At 48.7% G+C, this 25,227-nt stretch overlaps 1 protein-coding gene across 1 annotated transcript in view; it reads left to right on the top strand.

Moving 5' to 3' along the window:
* Positions 1 to 23,296: 23,296 nt before the first annotated feature.
* The window catches only part of MB21D2 (Mab-21 domain containing 2), a 60,204-nt gene continuing 58,273 nt past the window's right edge, over positions 23,297 to 25,227 (top strand). The window contains exon 1 of the mRNA XM_079978034.1: positions 23,297 to 23,579. Coding sequence (XP_079834160.1) covers positions 23,312 to 23,579 — 268 coding nt within the window. The 5' untranslated portion in view covers positions 23,297 to 23,311. The remainder of the gene's footprint in view (positions 23,580 to 25,227) is intronic.

Raw genomic sequence — 25,227 nt, 5'->3', positions numbered from 1 at the left:
CGAACCGCCGACCTTTCAATCGGCAAGCCCTAGGCGCTGAGGCTTTAACCCACAGCGCCACCTGCGTCCCTATATATATAATAAATGTCCATAAATGTACCAACCAAGCACGTACATAGATCAGCACAGGAAGACCGACCTGAAACCATTTTGACTCCCAAACTGACCAAATGTTTTCTCTGCAAGGAGGGAGGAGGTGAAAAAACCTTCCTTGTTACAGGAATTTAGTAATCACCATTTCAAAGGGTGACAGACTACCAGGAAAGGCAATCAGATAAGGCATTATCAAAAAAACCTGGCAGGCAGGAAAAACAACAACATTCAAATTTCTGTTGTAGACCACCTTTTCCGTGATGTAGGTATGATATTTGTGGGGGGTGGTCTTGGGTTACACTCCTTCTGTGATGTATGTATGGTGTGTGGAGGGGTGGTCTTGAGCTCCAGGGCAGGGAATTTAAAAATTGGTGGATTAGAAAATTGGTGGATTGATATTTTATGGATTTAGCAGAAATGTTATAAGGAGTTAAGTATTTTAGTTTTAACGTTAAAATAAGGTTAAAAAAAATATGTTATGTATAATATGATAGAGAATAGAGAAAGATGGAAAGGGTTTGCTGAAACAACTAGTAGAAGTGGAAAACAAAAAGGGAGGTGAGAGGAGGTCAAGGAAACAAGGGAATTAAAGAAAGAGTTTCGAAAAGGAGGGATGTAATTTTTTTTTTTTTACCGGTAATTGTTTTTGATTTGTTTTATTTAGGGTTAGGGTTAGGGAGTGGGTTTTTTTAGTTTAGTTTATAGTGATTAGGTTGTGTTTTGTACTGTTTTTAAGTTGTATTCTATTGTATATTTTTTTTCTGTTCTTTCTTCTTTTGTGTTTTTTTTTCTTTGCTTCTGTTCTTTCTTCTTTTAAAAGTAATAAATATTATTAAAAAAATAAAAATAAAATGTCTATATAAGGGCGGGCACACCTTGGTTCTGAGTCCTCCTCTCTCCTGTGTGTGGGGAGTGAGGATCCTGTTGCAACAGTTTAATAAAGATCAGGCTTACTAGCTGCTTTGCTTTTCAATATTCTCTGCTTGGCCTCTGGTCTTTTCTCCTACCAATAGGGAACCCACTTAAGGACTCTATACTGGCTCTTGGATACCCCATAAGGGAAAAAGGGCAGATTTTGTTTACAACAGTCGCCTTCCTCTGCCCACCTTCCAGCCTGCCAACATCCTTCTTAAACTGAGGTGCCCAGAACTGGACACGGTATTCCAGGTGTGCTCTGACCAAGGCAGAAGAGAGCAGTTCTCATACTTCCCTTGATTGAGACGCTAGACTTACGTCAATGCAGCCTGGAATTGCATGGGCTTTCTGGCTGGTGTGTCACGCTGTTGACACGTTTGCTGTGGCATCACCCCGAAGGCTGGCCCATCCATAAGGCAGCGGGAAGCAGCTGCCTCCTCCGAGGGCAGAAGTGCAAGAGAGAGGTCTCATCCCTGCCCCATCACTGCCACAGAGCAACCCAGCACAGGTGTGTTACGGAAATGACGGGGGAGGTGTCGTCCACATCTTTAAAGTTGTTACAAATATGTCTCTGTGTATCCTTTCGACTTGACAGCTCAGGGAAGATACCTAGCTTTATAAATTCATAGAAAATCCATACTTTAGCCGACTCTCCTCATTCCAGTGCCATTTTAATCCTTGCAGAAAGGTGAATTTGGGCTCCACCTCCCTCCACGAACCAAGAAGCGGGAAGTCACGCAGGCAGCAGGAACAGGGCATCCCGCCATAATTCCCCAAGCGTGAGAGCACAGACACAGCCCCCCACCCAGGGAGTGACCAGGGGGGCAACACTAGACATCCCCAGAGGCAGCTGAGCAAGTCCGGTGTTCTGAAAGCCCATCTCCAGACAAGTCCTGAGGGCGAGGATAGGAAAGAGTTTTATTGTTCTTTTGGTGATGGGGACTTGAGAGGTGTTGGGAAAGGGGTCTGATAAAGTGACCTCGTGTTGGACTTGTGTTATCCTTGTAGACCCCTCCTCACTTGTGACATGCCAGGGATGTAGTGATGATGTATCAGTGATGCCTCTCGAAGTGTATTCTGGGGGAAAGAGGGAAGTTTTAAAAGAGGACGCCACCCCATGCTGGGGGTTCTCACTCCTGGGGGGACCTGTTGTGCAAAAATAAATATCGTGGTCTACTGACCACAGTTTAGCTCCAGATTACTTGGCTGGAGCTTCCGTCTTTTACTGACCGCATGGACCCGCGGGGGACTTGCACCCCAACAAGCTGGGCTCTTGAGTAGTCTCTCACCCCGGAATTGCCTTCCTTAACTGGGGTCTCCTTAAAAGGCCCGGTGGGGTGGCATGGCTTTGCAAGGGATTTTCCTTGAGAAGAAGCCTTTCCAGAGCCTCAGGCCCTCGGCCACCCTGACACTGAAATGTCATGGGCTGCCCCTGATCACACTGCTGGCTTACTTGTGGGAAACATGAAGCATGGCTCAAGCACAGCTGCCCAGGGCTGGTTTGTTGTTGTTGTTGTTCTTGTTCTCTTTGTGACCCCCTGGACCAGAGCACCCCAGGCACTCCTGTCTTCCGCTGCCTCCCGCAGCTTGGTCAAACTCATGCTGGTAGCTTCAAGAACACTGTCCCACCATCTCGTCCTCTGTCGCCCCCTTCTCCTTGTGCCCTCCATCTTTCCCAACATCTGGGTCTTTTCCAGGGAGTCTTCTCTTCTCATGAGGTGGCCAAAGTCTTGGAGCCCCAGCTTCAGGATCTGTCCTTCCAGTGAGCACTCAGGGCTGATTTCCTTCCGAATGGAGAGGTTTGATCTTCTTGCAGTCCATGGGACTCTCAAGAGTCTCCTCCAGCACCAGAATTCAAAAGCATCCATTCTTCAGCGATCAGCCTTCTTTATGGTCCAGCTTTATGGTCCAGGGCTGGTTTACAACCCTGTGATTTTCAGCCTGTGTAGTTTGGCTTCTGCCACCAGGCAGGACTCCTTGGAGTAGGAGAGGGCCCAGCAGAGCAGGATGCCCCTGAAACCTCCACCGACAGTGTAGTTACCAAATCGAAGTGCCTAGCCTGGCTTGATAGTACTTTAAATCTGCATCCCCAGTCACTGCTGAAAAAACCTGCTCTGAGTTGATGGGTCCTTGTCGAGGCAGCCAAGTGGGCGTGTGGGTTATGAATGCCCCTTCTCAGCCTGTGTGACTGTCATATCGGTCTTTGCCACCAACAGCAAATCTCAGAGTGTGGAATATTGTGATCTCATTATGAAACATTGCCCAACAGCACAAATGCTTCCTTTTTTCCAGAGGATTTTCAGACAGCAGAGCTGGTGGTGTCCCTGGTGCCTGAGAGATAGGCTGAGGCTCGATTAACGCAGAAAGTGATGACTGATCCCCCCAAAGCTCAGGAAACAGAAATCTGTCACAGGAGGTGTTTCTCAAAAACACAAAAATTAGAGAGCCCTGGCGGACCTGTGGGCTGCATGCTCATCCAAGAAGGTAGGAACTACCTTGATGAATTAGACGCAGAGTCCGGCCGCCTGATCTAGGATTCCATACCCTCCAACATTTCTCTGATTAAAATAGGGACGTCCTATTGAATAACCATAAAGAAGGCTGATTGCTGAAGAATTGATGCTTTTGACGTATGGTGCTGAAGGAGACTCTTGAGAGTCCCATGGACTGCAAGAAAATCCAACCTCTCCATTCTGAAGGAAATCAGCCCTGAGTGCTCACTGGAAGGACAGATTGTGAAGCTGAGGCTCCAAGACTTTGGCCACCTCAGGAGAAGAGAAGACTCCCTGGAAAAGGCCCTGATGTTGGGAAAGATGGAGGGCACAAGGAGAAGCGGACGACAGAGGAGGAGATGGTGGGACAGTGTTCTCGAAGCTACCAGCATGAGTTTGACCAAACTGCGGGAGGCAGTGCTCTGGTCTAGGGGGTCACGCAGAGTCGGACACAACTAAACAACAACATTGAATAACAACAACAACATTTATACCTCACCCATCGGTCTGGGTTGCCCCAGCCACTCTGAGTGACTTCTAACATAATATTAAACATTAAAAAGACTTTCCTATACAGGACTGCCTTCAGATGTCTTCTAAATGTTGTATAGCTAGTTCTCTCCTTGGCTCAGGGATTGCATAACTCCTTCCCCTCCAACATTTCTCCAATGAAAATATTGTTGTTGTTGTTTAGTTGTATAGTCATGTCTGACTCTTTGTGACCCCCTGGACCAGAGCATGCCAGGCACTCCTGTCTTCCACTGCCTCCCGCAGTTTGGTCAAACTCATGCTGGTAGCTTCCTAAGGAAAAACGGGACATTCTAGGATCCAACCAGAAACAGGGATGGCTCCTGTAAATCCAGGACTGTCCCTGGAAAATAGGGATACTTGGAGGGTCTGGTATTCCATCTTCAGATACCTAAAAGGTTGCCACATGGAACGTGAAGCAAGATGGGGAAGGGTCATAAAAGGGATTCCAATTCCCACTTCAGAAATCTGAAGCAATGGGACTCATCTCCTTCTTTCAGCCTTGTAACAGTTCCAGTTTCATCAAGACACAGTGTGGAAGTGAAGAGTTTTTTTAAAAAGAAAAGAAAGAAATTCAGAAACACCTGGAGGGTCACAGGTGCCCCATTGCTGGCGTAAGGGTTGGCCAGGTCGGATCAGGAGAGGACGCCAGAGATTTATTTCTTCCCTTTATACATCACAGTTCCTCTCAGAGGATGCTTAAAGGCAGTGAAGGTTGTATTACAGATTTTAAATACATATTGGTTAACTGGGCAAGGCGCTAGCTTTGTGGAGCAGTCTTCTTTTGGGCTCTGAATGTTGAACAAAGGAAAATGGAGTGCAAAGAGAAATTGTGCCCGTGTTTCGGCTCCATCAGTACCTCGTAAAAGGAGGCTCAGAGCAGCTGATAGCGTGAAGAAGGAATCACATGTCTTGATCTCGCCAGCATTAACAAAGCAAGGCATTCATGACTGAAGAACACTTGGCTTATTGGGAAGGGCAGAACGCCAGCTCTGTTGCCTTCCCTAGTCTCTAAAATCACCCGTTAAAACACACAAAAAGCAAAAACTTGTTTTGCACATTTGACAAAAAGAAGCAGCAGTGTCCCCCCCCCCAGACACTGGGTTGTGAATGAAGATGGGGTTTCAAATACAGTGGTACCTTGGTTCCCAAACTTAATCCGTTCCCGAAGTCCATTCCAAAACCAAAGCGTTCCAAAAGCAAGGTGTGCTTTCTTATAGAAAGTAATGCAAAATGGATTAATCCATTCCAGACTCTTAAAAACAACCCCTAAAACAACAATTTAACATGAATGTTACTCTCTAGCGAGACCATTGATCCATAAAATGAAAGCAATAATCAATGTACTGTATTATAAAATAAAGAAGACAGTATTGTAGATGATGAAAATTAAAATTATTCCCCCCCCCCTTACTTACACTGATGATAGTCATTGTTCGGATGCGGGACTTTTATCCATTTCCGCAGTCATGCAATCAATCAATCAATCAATCAATCAATCAATCAATCAATCAGTAGCTAAGCTGGGTTCTGCACAGTCACAAAAACAAATTAACCGAAAAAGCAAAATAAATAGCAAAAACAAAAGCACCAAATATAGTGGTACCATGGTTCTCGAATTGAATCCATTCTGGAAGTCCGTTTGACTCCCGAAATGTTCAAAAACCAAGGTGCGGCTTCTGATTGGTGCAGGTGCCCCAGAAACAATAGCCAACAGCTGCATCAGACGTTTGGCCTCCTAAAAACGTTCGAAAACCAGAACACTTACTTCTGGATTTTTGGTGTTTGGAACCAAGGCGTTTGAGAACCAAGGTACCACTGTACCTTTTCTATCTAGTTTGCAAGCTGCCACCACCAAAAAAATTATGAGAAGGCCCCATGGGCAATGTCTGGTTCCCAGTCTCATGAGAAGCTAAGAAGAGACTGAAGGGCCAGGCCAATGGTCCATTTGTCCAGCATCTTGGACAGCATCCTTCTCACAGGGCCAACCAGATGCTTCTTTTGGGAAACCATCAAGCAGAATTTGAGCACATGAGCCCTTCCTGTGGTTCCAGCATTTGCATGAACTTGTCCAATCCTCTTTGGAAGACACACTAGGTTGCCTCTCCCACTCCAAGCAGTGCAACCCCTCCGCCATGGGAGAGCAGGATAATTCACATTTCTGTGGGATGTGAAACACAGGGAGCAGTCAAGTACAACATTCCTAGAGTGGACATGAAAGGGGATGTTTGCTCCAGTCAGTAGAAAACGTTCTGTTTCCTCCTGGGCTGGGACAAACCTCCTCTGCATGTGACTAGAGGTGGGCGTGACCTCACCTCAGTGGCGTAGCGTGGGGGGTGCAGGGGGGGCCGGCCACACTGGGCGCAACATCTGGGGATTAGGGTTAGGGGGCGCAAATCCACGGGTTAGGGGGCGCAAATTACTTGCCTTGCCCCGGGTGCTGACAACCCACGCTACGCCACTGCCTCACCTGTCCAAGTGACAAAAGGACCAGGCACACAGCACCCCCCCTTTCTCTGACTCCATTCGTCGAAGAAGTAACATTAGCTAGAGCTGTCCTGTTGGCTTTCAGCCAAGAGAGGACAAAGGAACTATCTCCTTATGGGATAAATTCCACATGTATATACTTTGTAACCTAAGTCTGCCTTCAGGGATCCATCTGTGAACTGAATGTGTGAGTAAACTTCTTCTATACTTTTTACACAAGATTTTGTCGTGTCTATTCTTTTTAAGGGGGAGTAAAGGGGATTACCAGGAATCCTATACAGTCATACCTCAGGTTGAATGTGCTTCGGGATGAGCGTGTTCGAGTTGTGCTCCGCGGCAACCCGGAGGTTACGGAGCGCGTTAACTTCCGGGTTTCACCGCTTGAGCAGACGCTCAAAATGATGTCATGCGCAGAAGCGGCGAAAAGTGACGTGTGTGTGCGCAGACGTGCTGTCGCTGGTTACGTTTGCTTCTAGATGTGAATGGGGCTCCGGAAAGGATCCCTTTCGCATCTAGAGGTACCACTGTAATAAGAAAAACAAAAATGTATTGTCACTAGATGCACAGCCTACCCCTCATGACTTAAAGCTGGGGATTTAAGAAGCTTAAACGAGCTTGCAACAAGCTAACTGCTGTGTATTTAAAAGGGGAATGTTAAAACTCTGCAAAGTTATAGAATTTGCTAGTGCAAGTTAGGAAGGATATTATTAAACAATATATCCTCTCCTGCCTCCCTGAACATTCCCACAATTTCCACCTGCAAGAGCTTTCCTGTTGCCCTCAATTTCCACCTGTCCTCTCTTAGCAGCTCCACACAGACCCTCTGGTGGCAGCATCTCCCCCCCCACCACCAAATTTTTTTTTATTAGTTTTCACAATATTATAAACAAACAAACACACAAAACAAACAAACAAAAATCATAGCCTTATTGAAAATTACAGTTATTAACTTTGTTAAGTGACTTCCTCGCTTCCCCTTGGTTGAATTTCATTGCATGTCTTTTTTTTTTTTTAAAAAATGATATTTATTCAGAATTTCAAAAATACATAGGTATATAAAAAAGAATGAAAAAAACAGGAAAATACAACAACAAAAGAGAAAAAAGAATAAAAAGCATAAATACAAAAGAAAAATACAAATCCAAATTACATCCTTTCGTTTGCTTGTTTCTTGGACCTCCTCACACCTCCCTTTTTGTATTCTAACTTAATTCATTATTTCAGCAAATTCTTCCCATATTTCTCAATTTTTATTTAAATAATTTATCTTAACAATTTGTCTTTTTCCCCCCTTTATTAACTCAGCATATCCTTTCCAGCTTTTACTATACTCTGTTATTCAATTTACCGTTAATTTCTTTAACCTTATCTTACCTTAAAAACCATAAAATTTCAAAATTTAAGCCATTTTTATACATAACTCCTTCAAACCTTTCTACTAAACCCAATTAGTTCCTTTCCAGCATATTCCCTGATATTTCATTAGTATTACACTAATTCCAAAAATAGAAAGAAATTCTCCTTTTTATATACTTTTTTCCTCTAATTTTATGCAACGTCTCTTCTTCCTGGTCTCGGGTTATGTCAGTCCTTTCTAACCATTACATCCATTCCATCAATCTGGTGTTCTAATGTCCGAGGCTCTTAGGTCTCTTCTATGCCCCCTCTGCGGATTTTCTTGTTCCTGTTTATACTTGCACCCTTCCCTGTCCCTTGTTGGTTTTTTTTGTAGTTTCTTCCCTTTCTCGAGGAGTGGATCTCTGGGGAATTCCAACCGGTAGTAATCTCCATTTTCTTTCATCATGCTAGCCCATTCCCCACAGTCCCACTCCCCTAGATTAATTTTGCAATCCAAAAAATAGTTATTCCAAAAATAGTTGTCAACTTGTTTCACAGTCCCACCAGAGTTAAGAGCTTCCTTGACTCCAGACACTTCCAGACACACTCTAAGTTCAGTCTTCCAATACTGCGGCTTTTGGTCATGCAGGACTTTGGATCTCTCCATTTGTATCGTTTGAGGTGCAATCGCAACCTGATCCATCTTCATCTGCCCTTGGACTTGCCCTGTCAAGCCAGTTTCCTGAGTTGGTTGCTGTAAGATTTCTTTATCTTTGTTTCCTGTTAGTTCATATTCACTGGCTACAGCAGTCATCAAGTCCAACTTTTCATTCATCAAGTTCATTTTCTCATGCAACTGCTTCAGCATAGCATTTGTTTTGCCAAGGGCAGACACCAAAACTTCCTCCCAGCGCATTCCTGTTCAAGGTCAAGCAACTGGTCCCACGGTCTGATTCTCACAGCTGTAAAATCTCCCTGTAAACTGCAGCAACAAACTGGCAAGCTCCCTCTAGGGGACACAATTTCTATTTACGTCCATCTTTAAGATGTATCCAACAAAGGGAAATTTACTTTCGATTTTCAAATACTTTGTTTCTTTAAAATACAGAAATGCAGAAAGCAGCGTTGAAGTTAATTTGTTTCTCTCTCTCTTTTTTTAAACTATCTGTCAAAGTGTTCCGCTTTCAATCAATGGACATCTCCAACAATTTCTGTCCTGACACCCGTCCCCAGGTTTGGGACGATGGAAACTTATATTCCTTTACTCTCTCTCTGCAGGCTTAGACGGTCAAAACCCCCCCTCCTTTTCTCCTGCTGCCAAGGGGGTTTTATTGGTTATAAATGCAGGAAATTTCAATCTTTAGATCAAATTTCCAGGCTATTTAGCTTGTGAAATTTTTGCTTCAGTCTATTTACAAAAAGCGGAAGGTGGACTTCCTGTTTAGACCTTCCCGCTTCATTGCCTAATTCATAAATTTCATAAATTTCTTGGTCAAATCTTCCGTTTTTACTCACGGGTACTTGTTTAGAGTCCAATTGTCATCAGGAAAAAGTCAACGCTCTCCGGCGATGGCTGTGCAGCTTCCCTCCGTGAAAGTAGCAATCGGTTCGCAGCACCGCGCTGCTCACCCCACTCCGCTCCGGAGCCCCAAAGAGGGGTTTCCCTGCGGGTAGGGGAGGCGCTCCTGGTGCTCTGCCGAACCCCACGTTCCCAGGCTTCTCCGCCTGGGATTTCTAGTGGGTCCCCGCCTTCGCCGCGGCGGGAAGACCCAATTTTCACGGAGCCCGTTCCTCCGATCGGAGGAACTCCGCCATTCGCCGATGGCGCTGACCCGGAAGTGTTCATTGCATGTCTTTTTAACGGTTTTCCAAGTCCCAGTTTCTATGAAATTTAACTTAAACATTAACATCCTTAAATTTTCACCTTATGGAATTAAACATATTAATCCATCACTTAACATAAATAAAATCCTAATCCCATTAAGTATCTGCAAGCTATTTTCAGTTAGTTTAACTTAACAAATTTAACTAAATAATCATTAAATTTATTCCACTCTTCCTGATACTACTACTCCTTCTGGTGGCAGACTCTTCCGGTTAGGCCAGCTGGCTCCGAAAAATTCATCATCTTCATCTGCCATTCCTCTATTGTTGGTAATTCTTGGTGTCAGGGGTTCAGGAGCAGAAGCACAGGGAAGAGGGGAGATGGAGAGCGAAGGGGAAGAATCTGAGGGCAGCGTAGGAGAAGATGACAGTGGCCCGAGAGATTCCATGAGCCTCTCCAGCGAATCGGAAGATTCACAGAAGGGGGCGCCAGTGGCCAGGGCAAGGGGATTCCCAAGGGGGACACTCCAGGAGCAAGGGGCCAGCAGGGACTCCCAGAGTAGCAGTTGGAAATCAGGACCAGCTTCCCCACCAGAGCATAGTGGGGGGGAAGAGTCCCAGGTATCGAGGGCAGAGGATTCCACACCAGGGAGTGAAGATAAGTCAGGGCTGGCCACGCCTCCATCGGAGAGCCAGACAACGGAGGGGAGGTCAGATCCGGGCAGTATCCCGGAAGAGGGAAGCAGTGACAGAAGCAGTGTGACGGTCAGGAGGAAGGTCACTGGGTTGGCGCGAGAGGCAAGTTCAAATGTACAGGAGCGCGGGACAGCAGAGAATGAGGATTGGGAACCGGGTCCTAAAGCCCGCCGGAGACAGGGGGAGGAGTCAGCCGACTCAGCGTCAGTAGAGTCCAGAAAGGGGAAAGCCCCAGCGGGCAGGAGGACCCAGAGGAGGAGAGAACAACGGAAAAGGTGGAGCAGGGCTAGGATCTTAAACTGGTGTTAGAGGGGAGGAGATTCAGACGGGACTTCGCCGGTGTAGGGTTTAAGACGTAGAGCTGCGCGCTGCGGCTTTGGAATGGAAGTTGAACTTCAATAAAGACTTTTGTACATAACGACGATCGGGCGTTGGTCCTCTGTGAGCTGGGACCTAGGGGCAGCTCTGACACTTGGGTTTTCCACTTTTTAGCTAACAAAATACGAGCAGCAGTTGTGGCATACAAAAATAATTTAACATCTTTCTTGGGCAATTCCAAACCTGTTATTCCAAGAAGAAAGGCCTCTGGTTTCTTTAGAAATGTATATTTCAACATTTTTTTTCAATTCATTAGAAATCTTTTCCCAGAAGTCTTTCACCTTGGTACAGGTCCACCACATATGATAAAAGGTTCCTTCCTTTTCTTTACATTTCCAACATATATTGTCACAATTATGATATATCTTCTGGGGGCAGCATCTTAAGGCACTGCTGGGAAACATGATGGCTGCATCTCCAGCCCCAGAACCTGCCTGGGGTCTTTCCAAGTCTCTCGCCCATCCGTGCAATATTATCTGACATGCTGTCCAGTGACAAAATGTATGGCTCTGTGGCAGGTAGTTCAGGTGTGCCTTTTGAGGACAGGATGGAGAGCAGGGGGCAGACGCTCTTAGAAAGCTGACTTGTGGTTATTACCCTTAGAAAGGCACCCTGCTTATTCAGGGAGGGGGAGGCAGGCATTAAGGGCCTTTTTGCTATCTTCCCATTTCTTCAGAGCGTTTAACAGATTAAACCAATTCATTAGCCGCAAAGTGGAGCAAAGACCAATGTGGTTTAGGAAGCGGGCAAATCTCTCTTCGGATTTTCTCGAAGAACAGGGGAACATGGGATTTCAATCTGGCCTAGCAGAGATACAAGGAGGAAAGCTCTCAGACTCAGGATAAGACAGAGGTGCAGAATACGATCAGAATACGGATGAAACGAAAGTGTGGATGAGCTCCAAGAGTGGATGAGCTCCACTTGCAAGCCAAGGCAGGGAGAAAGATTCAGCGTTAAAAGCTTTTCCAGCCTCTTAGAAAAGAAGCAGCAGGTACCATCTACGCAGCGCAGTCTTTAGCATATGTGCTGCCGGGGTGCAAAGATCCCCCAGATCCCCCAAATTTAGTTTAGCCCCCAAATTAGCTTTTATTATGATGTAAGAATTAATTTCACGTGCATGGCGCCGTTGAGCACATCTTTGGTAAATGAGCACACAAAGTCAAAAGTCCTTCAGTGAAACAGTAGGTATACATTTCGGTAATGCTTAGGTATATATGTATTTTGTTTTTTTAGCTTGATCAAAATTATTTATTATTTCAGAACAGGTGGATGGTTAAGAGCTTAGGCAGCTTCAGCAGTGGGCTCCTGGTGCCCCACACCCCTTGCACCCCCCGGGGAAAGAGAGCCCTGCATCTAAGAGAAATGGCAAAATGCAAAATAATTGAGAACCAGAGGAGAACAGCAGGTTCAAAACTATTAAAAACTTTGCGGCAACTTAGGTTGGCATGGGAGACAGTGGCTGTGAGCTGACTGACATTTAGTCTGCATTCGGTGTGCTCCCAACCGCTGACTTGTGAAGCTGCGTAGACATGAGAAAGCTACAATCCACCTCTATCCTGTTATTTCTTGAGAAATATTGACATTCTGATGTATTTTCCCTCAGCCACATTTGATTCAATTTGAAAACGTACGTCCTAGCCACCAACATCTTCTGAGTTGTGTGTCTGTTCTGCCTCCACAGTTGAAGGCAGAAATGCTTCAGAATACAGTGGTACCTCAGGTTACATACGCTTCAGGTTACATACGCTTCAGGTTACAGACTCCGCTAACCCAGAAACAGTGCTTCCGGTTAAGAACTTTGCTTCAGGATGAGAACAGAAATCGTGCTACAGCGGCACGGCAGCAGCAGGAGGCCCCATTAGCTAAAGTGGTGCTTCAGGTGAAGAACAGTTTCAGGTTAAGTACGGACCTCTGGAACGAATTAAGTACTTAACCCGAGGTACCACTGTACCCATTGCTAGAAACCACAGGACGGGAGAGCTGCTCTTCTGCTCAATTCCTGCTTGCGGGTTTCCGATAATGGGCATCTGTTTGGCCGGTGCAAGAACAGGGTGCTGGACTAGATGGCCTGATCCAGGACGTTCTTCTGATGTTCTCTGCCCTCTGCCATAGACAGTCTGAGGGAAAGTTGGGAACACATTCAACCATATTGATGTGCACCTCGAGTTACAAATGTGATTTGAAATGCATGGGGGTGCTCAGACAACAAACTCGCTGAATTTTCATCAACATCATCTGTTTATCTGTCCGCCACTTTTCCATGAAAATGTACCCAAAGTGGCTCACAACATCTCAACAATTAAGTATAACAGTTCAAAAAATTCATAGAATCATAGAATCATAGAGTTGGAAGAGACCACAAGGGCCATCGAGTCCAACCCCCTGCCAAGCAGGGAACACCATCAGAGCACTCCTGACATATGGTTGTCAAGCCTCTGCTTAAAGACCTCCAAAGAAGGAGACTCCACCACACTCCTTGGCAGCAAATTCCACTGTCAAACAGCTCTTACTGTCAGGAGGTTCTTCCTAATGTTTAGGTGGAATCTTTTTTCTTGTAGTTTGGAACCATTGCTCCGTGTCCGCTTCTCTGGAGCAGCAGAAAGCAACCTTTCTCCCTCCTCTATGTGACATCCTTTTATATATTTGAACATGGCTATCATATCACCCCTTGGACACAATTAGACACAATTATTATTATAAATTAGACACAATTAGAAATATTATTATTTTAAAAATTTGTATTAAAAATTATTATTATAAATTATTATTATAAATTAGACACAATTAGAAATAATAAAACCAATTAACAAAAACAAGGAGTTGTAAGCTGGCAATGTGTACACTGCCACACAACACCTCTCTTGACTTAAACCATGGGTAGGCAAACTAAGGCCCAGGGGCCGGATCCAGCCCAATCGCCTTCTAAATCTGACCCACGGACGGTCCGGGATTCAGTGCGTTTTTACATGAGTAGAATGTGCCCTTTTATTTAAAATGCATCTCTGGGTTATTTGTGGGGCATAGGAATTCATTCATTTTTTTTCCTTCCGAAATATAGTCCGCCCCCCCCCCCCACAAGGTCTGAGGGACAGTGCACCGGCCCCCTGCTGAAAAAGTTTGCTGACATCTGGGTTAGACCAAAACACTTCCCTGCATCTTTGGTGATCCCTGTATTTATCAGTGCAGTGGAGGAAGGGTGGTGAACCCGCCTCCCGTCGGGCTGTGTCGCCCAGCGGCCATTAGCATGGAATCAATATTTTGTCGTGGCCTCAAGTGAGTTTTCTCCGGCGTCAGTCAAAACAAGAGTGGCTCCCCGTCACAGTGAGAAAAATGCACATGGACACACACACTTTCTAGCGCAGCCGAACAAAAGGTTACGCATGGCAGAGCATTACCCCAAGTGACCAATTCCTTCGCCGCAGAAGAGAGCCAAGCAGAGCCTGACGTACTTCAATTATCCCCAAGGTTATTCAATTATCCTCGTCCTCCATTTTCCTCCCCCCCCCCACGTGCTGGAGTGTGACTGAGGTGACCTGGCAGGTGGGGAGATGGGGCACAAATGAGGAATCTCCAGTTGCTCCGGGGACTATGTGTGACATTGTGAAGAGAGATGTCAGCACACACACAAACACTTACCGTTGTGCTCCTGACTCCCTTTTCCCAGCAGAGGTGCCTGTTTCCGAATCAGCAGCCAAATCACTCGACCTTTAAAAGGGGAAAACTGGGGAAAGAGCTGAGGCAACAGACCTATTTAATTTGCCCACATGCAAATAACAAATTAAAACTGCTAGCCCTCTGGGGATAAAGAGCCACTTGCCTACACACACATACCCTGTAGGCTATAAATCTAGACAAATAAATATACATTTCATTACAGCAAATTAACTCTGCCAAGAAGAATGGGAGGTCTTTGTGGGAATGTTCAGGGATGCAGGAGAGGATATATTGTTTGGTTATAGCCTTTCCAACTTGTGTAAACAAGTTCACAATTTAGCAGAGTAACATCCCCCCTTTTAAACTCACAGCAGATGTGTTTGCTCAGGCTCGCTAAGGCCTCTATAATACGTTTCATTGATAATTTCCCCTTTAAAGGTAAAGGTACCCCTGCCCATACGGGCCAGTCTTGACAGACTCTGGGGTTGTGCGCCCATCTCACTTAAGAGGCCAGGGGCCAGCGCTGTCCGGAGACACTTCCGGGTCACGTGGCCAGCGTGACATCGCTGCTCTGGCGAGCCAGAGCCGCACACGGAAACGCCGTTTACCTTCCCGCTGGTAAGCGGTCCCTATTTATCTACTTGCACCCGGAGGTGCTTTCGAACTGCTAGGTTGGCAGGCGCTAGGACCGAGCAGCGGGAGCGCACCCCGCCGCAGGGATTCGAACCGCCGACCTTTCGATCGGCAAGTCCTAGGCGCTGAGGCTTTAACCCACAGCGCCACCTGCGTCCCTAATTTCCCCTTTAGCCCCTCATAAAAAGATAGACGCAACACAGTCTTCTATAAAAGTATGAAAAGAGTTTACTCACTCACATTCTGTTCACAAATGGATCCCAGAAGGCAGACTTAAGTTAGAAAAGTAATACAGTGGCACCTCAGGTTACATACGCTTCAGGTCACAGACTCCACTAACCCAGAAATATTGCTTTAGGTTAAGAACTTTGCTTCAGGATGAGAACAGAAATCATGCTCCGGCGGCACAGCAGCAGCAGGAGGCCCCATTAGCTAAAGTGCTGCTTCAGGTTAAGAACAGTTTCAGGTTAAGTACGGACCTCCGGAACGAATTAAGTACTTAACCCGAGGTACCACTGTATACACTTGGAATCTATCCCATAAGGAGACAGTCCCTTTGTGCATCTTAGGCTAAGCAGATGTTGCTTCTTCGATGAATGTGGTCAGAGAGAGAGAGAGAGGGCTGACCAGTCCTGCTCTTTTGCTACCTTACCTGAGCAGGTGAGGCCACACCCACCTCTAGTCACATGCAGAGGAAGTCTGTCCCAGCCTAGGAGAAACAGGAAGTTCTGACTGGCTGGTCCAGACATCATCAACATCATCACTTTTTATTTGTATGCCACCTTTCCACAGTTAAAAAAACAATGCTCAAGGCACCTTACAGCATAACAAGATTTACATAATTACCAAAGTCATAAACAATAAATAAAAGGTAAAGGTAAAGGTACCCCTGCCCGTATGGGCCAGTCTTGACAGACTCTGGGGTTGTGCGCCCATCTCACTTAAGAGGCCAGGGGCCAGCGCTGTCCGGAGACACTTCCGGGTCACGTGGCCAGCGTGACATCGCTGCTCTGGCCAGAGCCAGAGCCGCACACGGAAACGCCGTTTACCTTCCCGCTGGTAAGCGGTCCCTATTTATCTACTTGCACCTGGAGGTGCTTTCGAACTGCTAGGTTGGCAGGCGCTGGGACCGAGCAGCGGGAGCGCACCCCGCCGCAGGGATTCGAACCGCCGACCTTTCGATCGGCAAGCCCTAGGCGCTGAGGCTTTAACCCACAGCGCCACCTGTGTCCCATAAACAATAAATAAACCACATTAAAAAAAATACACAACCAAATGGGAAACAATTTCCACATAAATCAAAATCTAAAACAAATTTAATACCACAGTTTAAAATGACATAGGTAAAAAATAACAGCAATTTTAAAAAACGAAAACTAAACTAAACGGAGCCCTTTCTGCCCAGCAGCAGCAGCAGCAGCAGCAGCGACAGCAGTCCTTTATAGAGCCCATCAGGCTCCGCCCTGGCCAGGTGGTGAGTGGCAGGACTGGGCCCCTCAGGTGCTGAGCAGGGAGTCACTCTAGGGACGTTGTACTGGGCTGCTCTTGTGTTTCACATCCCAGGGGGAGCAGCCCCTTCTCCCTCCTTGCCCTCGCACCCTCTGGCAACCACAGTAGCCAATTGTCCGGGGATTTAATTAAGAACCTAAGGCAGCCTCCTAATTCTTTTCACATGCATGAGATGAGGGAAAGGCTGACCCTACGGAAGGATTTCGGCTTAGTTCCTGCCTTGCCTCTTGGGTCGCCAGGTGGGTGGGCCAGAGCATCCCAGGCATGGCATCATTTTCCAGGGAAAAGAAATGCCCACGATGCATTGCTGTCACTTGGACCACATGACTGGTCATGTCTGCCTCCCTCACGCTCCCCAGGCTTGGAAGGGGCAGGCCTTCAGTCTCCTGCCTCATCAGGACCTGGTACAGGCACAGGCAAACTCGGCTCTGCAGATGTTTTGGGACTACAAGTTGTAGTCCCAAAACATCTGCAGGGCCGAGTTTGCCTATGCCTGACCTGGTACCTCCAGGGGTTTCTGTCGCATAGTCTCACTCCCCTCCGCAAGTGCTGTGCCCCCCTCCGGATCTAAATCAGAGGGCTCAGAGAGAGAGAGAGAAAGAGAGAGAGAGAGAGAGAGAGAGAGAGAGAGAGAGGTGTAGTGGTTAGAGTGCAGGACTAGGAACTGGGAGAGACCTGGGTTCAAATCCCTGTGTGGCCACAAAATTTACTGGGTGAACCTGGTGGCCAGTCACATTTACTGCAGCCTAACCAACCTCACAGGGTTGTTGTGAAGATAAAGTGGGAAGAGAACCACAGAGGCCACCTTGAGCTCATTTAGTAGCTGCAGAAATTGGCCTTTTCCAGAGAGACTATCTGAGCAGCCCAGAACCCCATGCCTTACTCCGGAGAGTGGCGGCTCTGCAAATGAAGCCTTAGAATGGACTCCACTGCAGGGATTCCGTGGGCACATTGCACAAATATGCATTTTGCTCATTTAATTATTTACTGCATATATATTTCTCCTTTCTGCCAAGGCATCCAAAGGGGTTTGCAATTTAACATACTAAAACAGAAGGATGCAACCAGTTATGAAAAGCCGCTTTGGCTCAGGGTGATTGTGGTTTTATCAGGAGTTTGATAGCATGAGCTCCCTGGCCTCTTCTTTTTTGTGGCCAAGGTCCCAGTTTCATCAGGCTGATACAACCTTTTCCATTTTGTCCTCCTTGTGGGGAGAGAAGGAGGAAGAGGAGGGTCACTCCAGGAGGCAAACATCCCAAAGAGACAATCTGGGCCCTGGAGACAGATGGACACAGCAATGACTCTTTCTGGGGGTGCCTCACTTTTGCAGGCAAACACACTTTCCCAAGAAGTCCCTGTGGTCTCTCTGACACCTTCTTTTCAGGGACAGCTCTCTTTCTGCTAGGGTCAGATTCAACAGATTTATGGCCCTTTTAAATCCAGGGCTGCCTGCAGCACCTGTGCTCTCGGAAAGAAAAGATTTGCAGGCTTCCCGTGCCTCAGTTGGTGTCCTGAAGGTTTACTGGGCTCTTTACAACCCTTCAGAAAACACCAGCTGAGTTTCCACATCTGGGAGGCTTTCCCCCATGACGCAGTCTGTCTCTGGGCTTCTCCAAGCTACCTGCTTATTCTGCATCCCTTCCTCATTTCATTTCTTACACAGAAGTTAAGACAACACCCAGTCTTTATTGAGAATTCCCCTTCACTTTCCTTACAGCAAAAAGTCTGGTTTTCCAAAAAGGTGTGTTTGTTGCACTAGGACAGTGGTTCTCAAACTTTTTTCTCTGGGCCACATCTTCAGAATAAACAATTGCCGTATTTTTCACTCTATAGGATGCACCGGACCATAGGAGGGGGAGAACAGGGGAAAAAAATTCTCCCCCTCTCTGCTCAGCGCCCCTTCAGCAAAGCGGCAGGAGATACAGAACCCCTTCCATTTCTCCTCCCACTTCACTGAAGGGGCGCTGCGCAGAGAGGGAAAACTGTGCAGCGCCTCTCCAGCAAAGCCAAGCCTGGAGAGCAAGAGGGATCGGTGTGCACTGACCCCTCTCCCTCTCCAGGCGGCTATCCGCAAGCCTTTGGAGCGCAGTGGGAACTCCTGCTTGCGGATAGCTGCTTGAAGGCCCCGGAGCGCAGCGGGAGTTCCCTGCACTCTGGGGGCTTCAGGAGGCTTCAGTGAAAGCAACGCGAAGCCTCCGGAGTGCGGGGAGAGCGCTCCCTCTGCACTTTGGAGGCTTCGCGTTGCTATCGCTGAAGCCAAGGAGCCTGCATTCGCTCCATAGGACGCACACACATTTCCCCTTAATTTTTGGAGGGGGGAAAGTGTGTCCTATAGAGCGAAAAATATGGTACTTGCACCATACCAATTTTTTTTATTGATAAGAAATACATTGGGAAACAAAAAGAAGCAACTCACATGTTGATTTATAGTATGACCCTGGGACACCCAGAAAGTATAAAAATGCAGCTACATAAGGACATGAATCATTCCCAAAATAGAAGCTTAAGAGTCCTTGAATCTCAATGGGACAAAGGCTCAGAGTCCACTTTCTTAGGTGATTATTTCACTTCTTGGAACCCTTGTAGATTTCTTGAGTGTTTCAGGAACTTCTGTCCAGGACATCAGATAAACAGCCTCTTGGTTAGGAAAGTTGGCAGTAACAGGATTGGTTCTGCATGGGCCTTCCTTTCTCATTTTTTCAAGTGAGCATCACATGAGATACTCTCTCCCTCTGTTTTCTCTCCAGCCACTTTTAACTGTTGTGCAGCATTTAAAGAAGGATTCCTGGTAATGCATCCCCTCTGTCCCAGCTGGGGACAGCTGCTGAAACCTCTGCATCGCCATGTTTGCTGACTTTGCAGTTGCAGAGCCTTTCATCACCTCTTCCCTGTGTGGGGCCTTGATCAATTTTTCATGCGTTCGAGTTCCTTTGTAGCATTTGACCTTTCCCCAAAGGATGCATTTTCAGGACCACCACTTACAAGAAGAAGAAGAAGAAGAAGATAGAAAACCCAGGAAGGCAGGCCAGTGGCCCTTTTTGCTTGCAATAATGCAAGTCTTCTGCTGGATCAGGCCAATGGCCCTTCTAGTCCAGCATCCTCTTCTCAGATGTCTGGGGGGAACCATCAAGTGGGGCATGAGCACAAAAGCGCACTCCTCTCTTGCAACTGGCATTCAGAAGCATTGCAGCTGTGGAGGGAGCGCATAGCTATTGTGGTGAGTCTCATCGATAGCCTTATTCTCCCCCATGAATTTGTCCAGTCCTCTTTTAACCATCCAAGTTGGTGGCCATCGCTGACTCCTGTGGCAGGGAGTTCCGTAGATTAACCACAAAACGAAGTACGTCCTCTTATGTGTCCTGATTGCCTGCACTGCACTGACTGGAAGCAATGGGCCTCCGGGCTTTCAGATCCCTACCTGCGTATGCCATTGGGGATGGAACCTGGGACCTTCTGAATGCAAACCAAATGCTCTACCAATGAGCTACGGCCTGACATCAAACCACTATTGGATGGAGAGACTGCAGAGTCTATGAAGTCTGGGTAGGGCAGCCCTCAAGGTAATCTTACCATTAAATTGTTAGCAAAGCAACCAGCTTGGCATTCACAGTCGTAACCAAGAGAGGGCAGCAGTGGGTACCCACGCCAGCCACAGAAGACGAAAAAATAGGGCTCGCAGACCTGAGGAAGAGACCTGAATCACTTGCAGCAGGTGGAAAGGTCTTGCAGGGAGCCCCATCTTCTCCACACAAATCCTCCATTTTTTGCCTTTGAGTCCAGTGTTAAATCCATCACAGTCTTTTTTAAAATTATAAATATTTTATTAATTTTCTTTTATTATAACAAATTGCAAATAACGATCATCCAATTTTACATTTTCCAATCCACCCCCCTCCCCGGTGACTTCCCTCATCTTCCCTTTCTGGTTTGTTACATTGATTGTGGTCTTCTGCATATTAATATTCTTTAGATGTTACGACATTGTCTTCCTTCATATGTTACTTGAATAAAGTTGTGAATGTTTATTCAAAACCTGCCAATGAGTCCATTTCCTTTTTGTTGTTTCTTTAGGTAAGTTGTAAAAGGTTCCCATTCTTTTTAAAAGTCTCTGTTGTCCTTTTCATGTAGTTTATCTGTAGAATTCTGCATAATTCACCCATTTTTCTTGCCATTGTTCTTTTGTTGGTACTTCTTCAGTCTTCCAAACCAGAGTTATGCAACTCTGCTTGTTTGGAAGACACGGGTTCTACCCACCTATGTATTCTGACAAATTCTGGCTGCCCCCTTGTCCTTCAAAGGGAGCTCTCGTAAAGGCTGGAATCATATATGCACACTTAGAATTATAGACTTGTAGTATTGGAAGGGACCCCCAGGGCTCATCTGGTCTGACCCCCTACAATGCAGGGATCACGGCTGAAGAATCCCCAGCCAATGGCCTCCAAGGAAGGGAGTCCATTCCACTGTCAAACAGCTCCCAAAGTTACTGGGGGGAAATCCCATGAGCCCCATGGGGCTTACTCCTGAGCACAGCAGAGGGGTTATTTTGTACTTATTGGTGCAGCACTTTGGTTTTTTGGATGCTGAGCGATAGGCCAAGATTTCCATAAGCTTCTGAAAAATATTTAGGATGGTTTGGAGGTCATCCTCTGAGTGTGCGCACACTACGTTGTCATCAGCATACTGAAGCTCTATGACGGAAGTTACGGTAACCTTACTCTTTGCTTTCAGCCTGCTCAGATTGAAGAGCTTTCCCTCTGTTCGATATATGATGTCTACTCTGGTGGGGAGTTTCCCTTCAACAAAGTGTAGGATCATGGCAATGAAAATAATGAATAGAGTTGGGGCAATAACACAACCCTGTTTAACACCTGATCCCACTGTGAATGGTTCACTTTGAGAGCCATTGTTATCTGTGATTGTTGCTGTCATATTATCATGGAGGGAGCCAAAGGATGTTCACAAATTATCTGGGCAGCCAATTTTCAGAAGGACAGTCCACAGGGCATTACGATTTAAAGATTGTCTTCCATAAACACGGTTTTAACAATGAGTCCGTAAGTGACTGTGGAGGCCAGTTCTGGATCCACAAGTCCTTCCACAGTGGGGACATTGGTTCCTGGGCAGGAGTTGATCACGGTGTAGATTTGCCAAACATGCCTTCCTCTTAGCGTGTTTCTCCCTTGCGTCCTGAGTTCAAGTGTTTTCAAAGCCCGGGACACCTTTGGTCAAGGCTGTTCTCTAATTGGAGCGTTCACAGGCCAGTGTTTCCCAATTGTCGGTGTTTATACTACATTTTTTAGATTTGCCTTGAGACAATATTTAAACCTCTTTTGTTGACCACCAGCATTACACTTTCCATTTTTAAGTTCGGAATACAGTCATACCTCGGGTTAAATACGCTTTGAGTTGAACGCGTTTGAGTTGCGCTCCGCGGCAACCTGGAAGTAACGGAGCGCGTTACTTCTGGGTTTCGCCGCTTGGGCATGTGCAGACGCTCAAAATAACGTCATGCGCATGCGCAGATGTGCCGTTGCTAGTTACGTTTACGTCTAGATGCGAATGGGGCTCTGGAATGGATCCCGTTCGTATCTAGAGGTACCACTGTAGTTGCTTTGGAAGACGAGGAGGGTGTCAGCTTCTGAGCTACACAGAACACTGCCATCCATGCTTGACCAGGCCAAAGAGTTCTGTGTAGCTTTTCAGATTTCTCTGCCAATAAAACAAAACCTATCAATTAATTTCGTTGAGGAAGGAGATGTGTATGGGACTTAATGGGAAAAGATGAGTAAAATCCAGCATCAAAGGAACATTTTTGCAGCGGCCAGTGGCAGACTTGGTTGGCGGCCAAACCTTGCCTTGGAATAAATCATGTTCATTCCAGAGCTACAGGCCAGAGTGTGTCCCGTTGGCCTTAAAGTGCACCCTGCCGCGTTGAGAAGCAAATCAAAGTCGGCGCGAACCGAAACAGGCCCACCGGCGTGGCAGCTGCTTCGGGGTCAACAGAGACCCTGAGCCAGCTGAGCAGAAGCCTCTTCCTCAAGGCAGAGGCGCCCTTGCCAGAGCCGGCAAGCGCGGGTTTTGCGCCCCCCTAGGGCTGCGCCTTTGGCGGGGTCCAACGTGGCCAGCCCCTCGGTGCGCCCCGGCCTCCAGGCTTCTTCTACGGGGGAACGGATCCTGCGCCGCCCCCCAAGCTCCTGACAACCTTCCTCCCCCCGGCGGCGAGGGGTCCTGCTCCGCGGCGAAGCTTCCCGGGTGCGCTCGGGCGCGCGGCATCGAAGCGCTCTGCGTGGCTCGAAAGCCTGCCGCCTGTGGCCGGGCGCGCGGGGCGGCGCCGGTTGGAGCTGGCGGCGTTGCCGCGCGCGGTGGTGGGCGGCGGCGGCGGCGGCGAGGCTGGGCCGGGCCCGGGAGCGCGCAAAGCAGCCTTGGCAGCGCGGCCACTGGGAGCGCCGTTGCTGGGATTCCCGGTCGGGCGTCCCGGCGGCGCTGCAGCCGCGCTCGCTCGCGCGCTCCCGGGCGCCGGGATCCGGGGCGGAGGAGGAGGAGGAGAAGGAGGAGCCGCCGCGGGGCGGGCAGCCGGCGAGCGCCAGGCCCGGCCTGCCTGCCTGCCTGGCTGGCTGCTGCTGCTGCTGCTGCTGGCTGGGCGCTGGCGGCGGCGGCGGCGTCTGCTCCCGGTTGCGCGGCGCCTGGTGTCCGGCTGGCGGTCCGGCTGGCGGGCGCGGCTGCTGGGTGCGCTGCGTCTGCTGCTCCTCCTGTCCGGCGCGAAGATGGCCGCTCCGCCGCTGGCCGCCAAGGCCGGCTCGGGCGCCGCGCCTGGCCCGGGCCGGGCTCCCTCCTCGGCGGCGTCGGGCGGCTCGTCGCTGTCCACCGCCGCCGCCGCCGCCGCCTTCCCGGAGCTGGACTTCCGCTCGGGCGCCCGCGTCGAGGAGCTCAACCGGCTCATCCAGGAGTTCACGCGCCACGACCAGCGCGAGTACGACGACCAGCGCGCGCTCGAGATCCACACCGCCAAGGACTTCATCTTCTCCATGCTGGGTAAGGAGGAGAAGCAGGAGGCGGCGGCGGCGGCGGCGGCGGCGGCGGCGGCAGCGCGCTCCCCTTCCCCGCCCGGGCGCGCCCGGCTCCCTCCGGCTGCCGGGACCAGTTGCTGCGCGCCGCTTCCCGGAGGCTCCCGCGGGCGGAGGGGCGGCCAAGCCCCCAGACGGGCGCGGCTTCGGGGGCGCCGGGATGCCCTTCTTCGCCTGGGAGAGTCGGGGAGGTGGCGATGCTCCGTTTCGGGTTAATGGAAATAGGGTGGGGGGAGAGGAAAAGGGCAAGGACCCCGACTTGTCGGTGTGTGTGTGGGGGGGAGTTCTGGGCTTGATCCTGCCCCCCCTCCGTATGAGGCTGGGCCCTGGGGGCTTGCAGGGAGCCTGGCACCTGTCGCACTGGCGGCTCTTGCCTGCAGCCCCTGAATCGGAATTACGCCCCCCCCCCATTTCCAATAGAGCATGCTCCCAGAAGCCAGGATGCCACCCTGCTCCCCAGTCCTCCCCATCCCGCCCAAAGCCGTGGGTAGCTTGGAAGAAATGCCGGGGGGGGGGGGACACCGCTGGGCAAAGCCTCGTGCGCCTCCCGGCTCCTGGTCCAGCTGCGGAGGAAAGGCAGCCCTTGAAGGCAGGCCGGGGGACGGAGCCGGTGGTCCCTCTTTGCAACGGGAGAGGAAGCAGGAGGGAGCGGGGAAAGCAGCCTCCCTCCCCCGGCAGCCCCACTTTGCTGATTATTTCTGAGAACCCGCCCCGTTCACCTCGGCAGCGAGGCCAGGGCTGTGGCTCCCCCCCCCGCCCCCAGCTCGTCAGCTGAGACAAAGGGCAGAGAGGGAGAGGGGTGGGCGCCTCACTCCCGCCGGTGCGCAAGAACAGCGCTCTCACCCTGGGCAAACGGGGAGCCTTCAGGCCATGGGTGCTTTCCACCCAGCTCAGCTGGCGGGATTGTGTGGGGAAGGGGGAGAGCCCCACCTCCTTTCGTAATTATGAAGTCTGAAATGTATTGGAATGGACATAAATCACTGCTGGAGCGTGTTGCAGGCCGAGCAGTAAGTCAAGGCGAGTCCCCTGGGATCGCAGCTGCCCTCCTCTCCCTCTTAGCGCTGCGTGAAACTGGAAGATTTCATCCTGGCTGGAGCAAAAGACCACTTCTTTGGTTTTGCTTTTTAAGAGGGCTTTGCAAAGCCAGGTAACTAAGCCCTTCTCCTCTGGCCTAAGGTGGCTATTGCATTGCACAGACCTCAATGCTGGCTGTCTTTGGTCCTAGCTCTCAGCTGTAGCTAACATAGGCTTCTCCAGGAAGCTGTAGGCTCCGCAGGTGCCCCCTCTCTCCTCCTTTGGCCTACCTGTGAGGAGGAGGTTGGAAGCTTTCCTTTCCGTCCCTGTTCTTCATTAACTGCCCTCTAGCATTGCGTCCAAACTACACAAACTTCAGGTTATTCAAAGGAACAAAGGTCACACTGAGGCTGACTTCTTCCACGCAAACACCCATTTATCTCTCTGCAAACGTGGAAGGATATATTCAGCAACTTTTGGAAACACACAAACTTTTTTTTTTTGAGGGGGTGGTCTTCCCTTTCAAACAAAATGACCAAGGGTTGGCCAGTCTTTATTTCAGCCAGTAAATGAGGCTAACCACCCTTTCCCTCCAGAAATGT

This window comes from Podarcis cretensis (genome assembly GCF_951804945.1).
Source record: "Podarcis cretensis genome assembly, chromosome: 5".
Lineage (NCBI taxonomy): Eukaryota > Metazoa > Chordata > Lepidosauria > Squamata > Lacertidae > Podarcis > Podarcis cretensis.
Note: the sequence above shows the minus strand (reverse complement) of the source record. Positions and strands in the feature narration are given on the sequence as shown.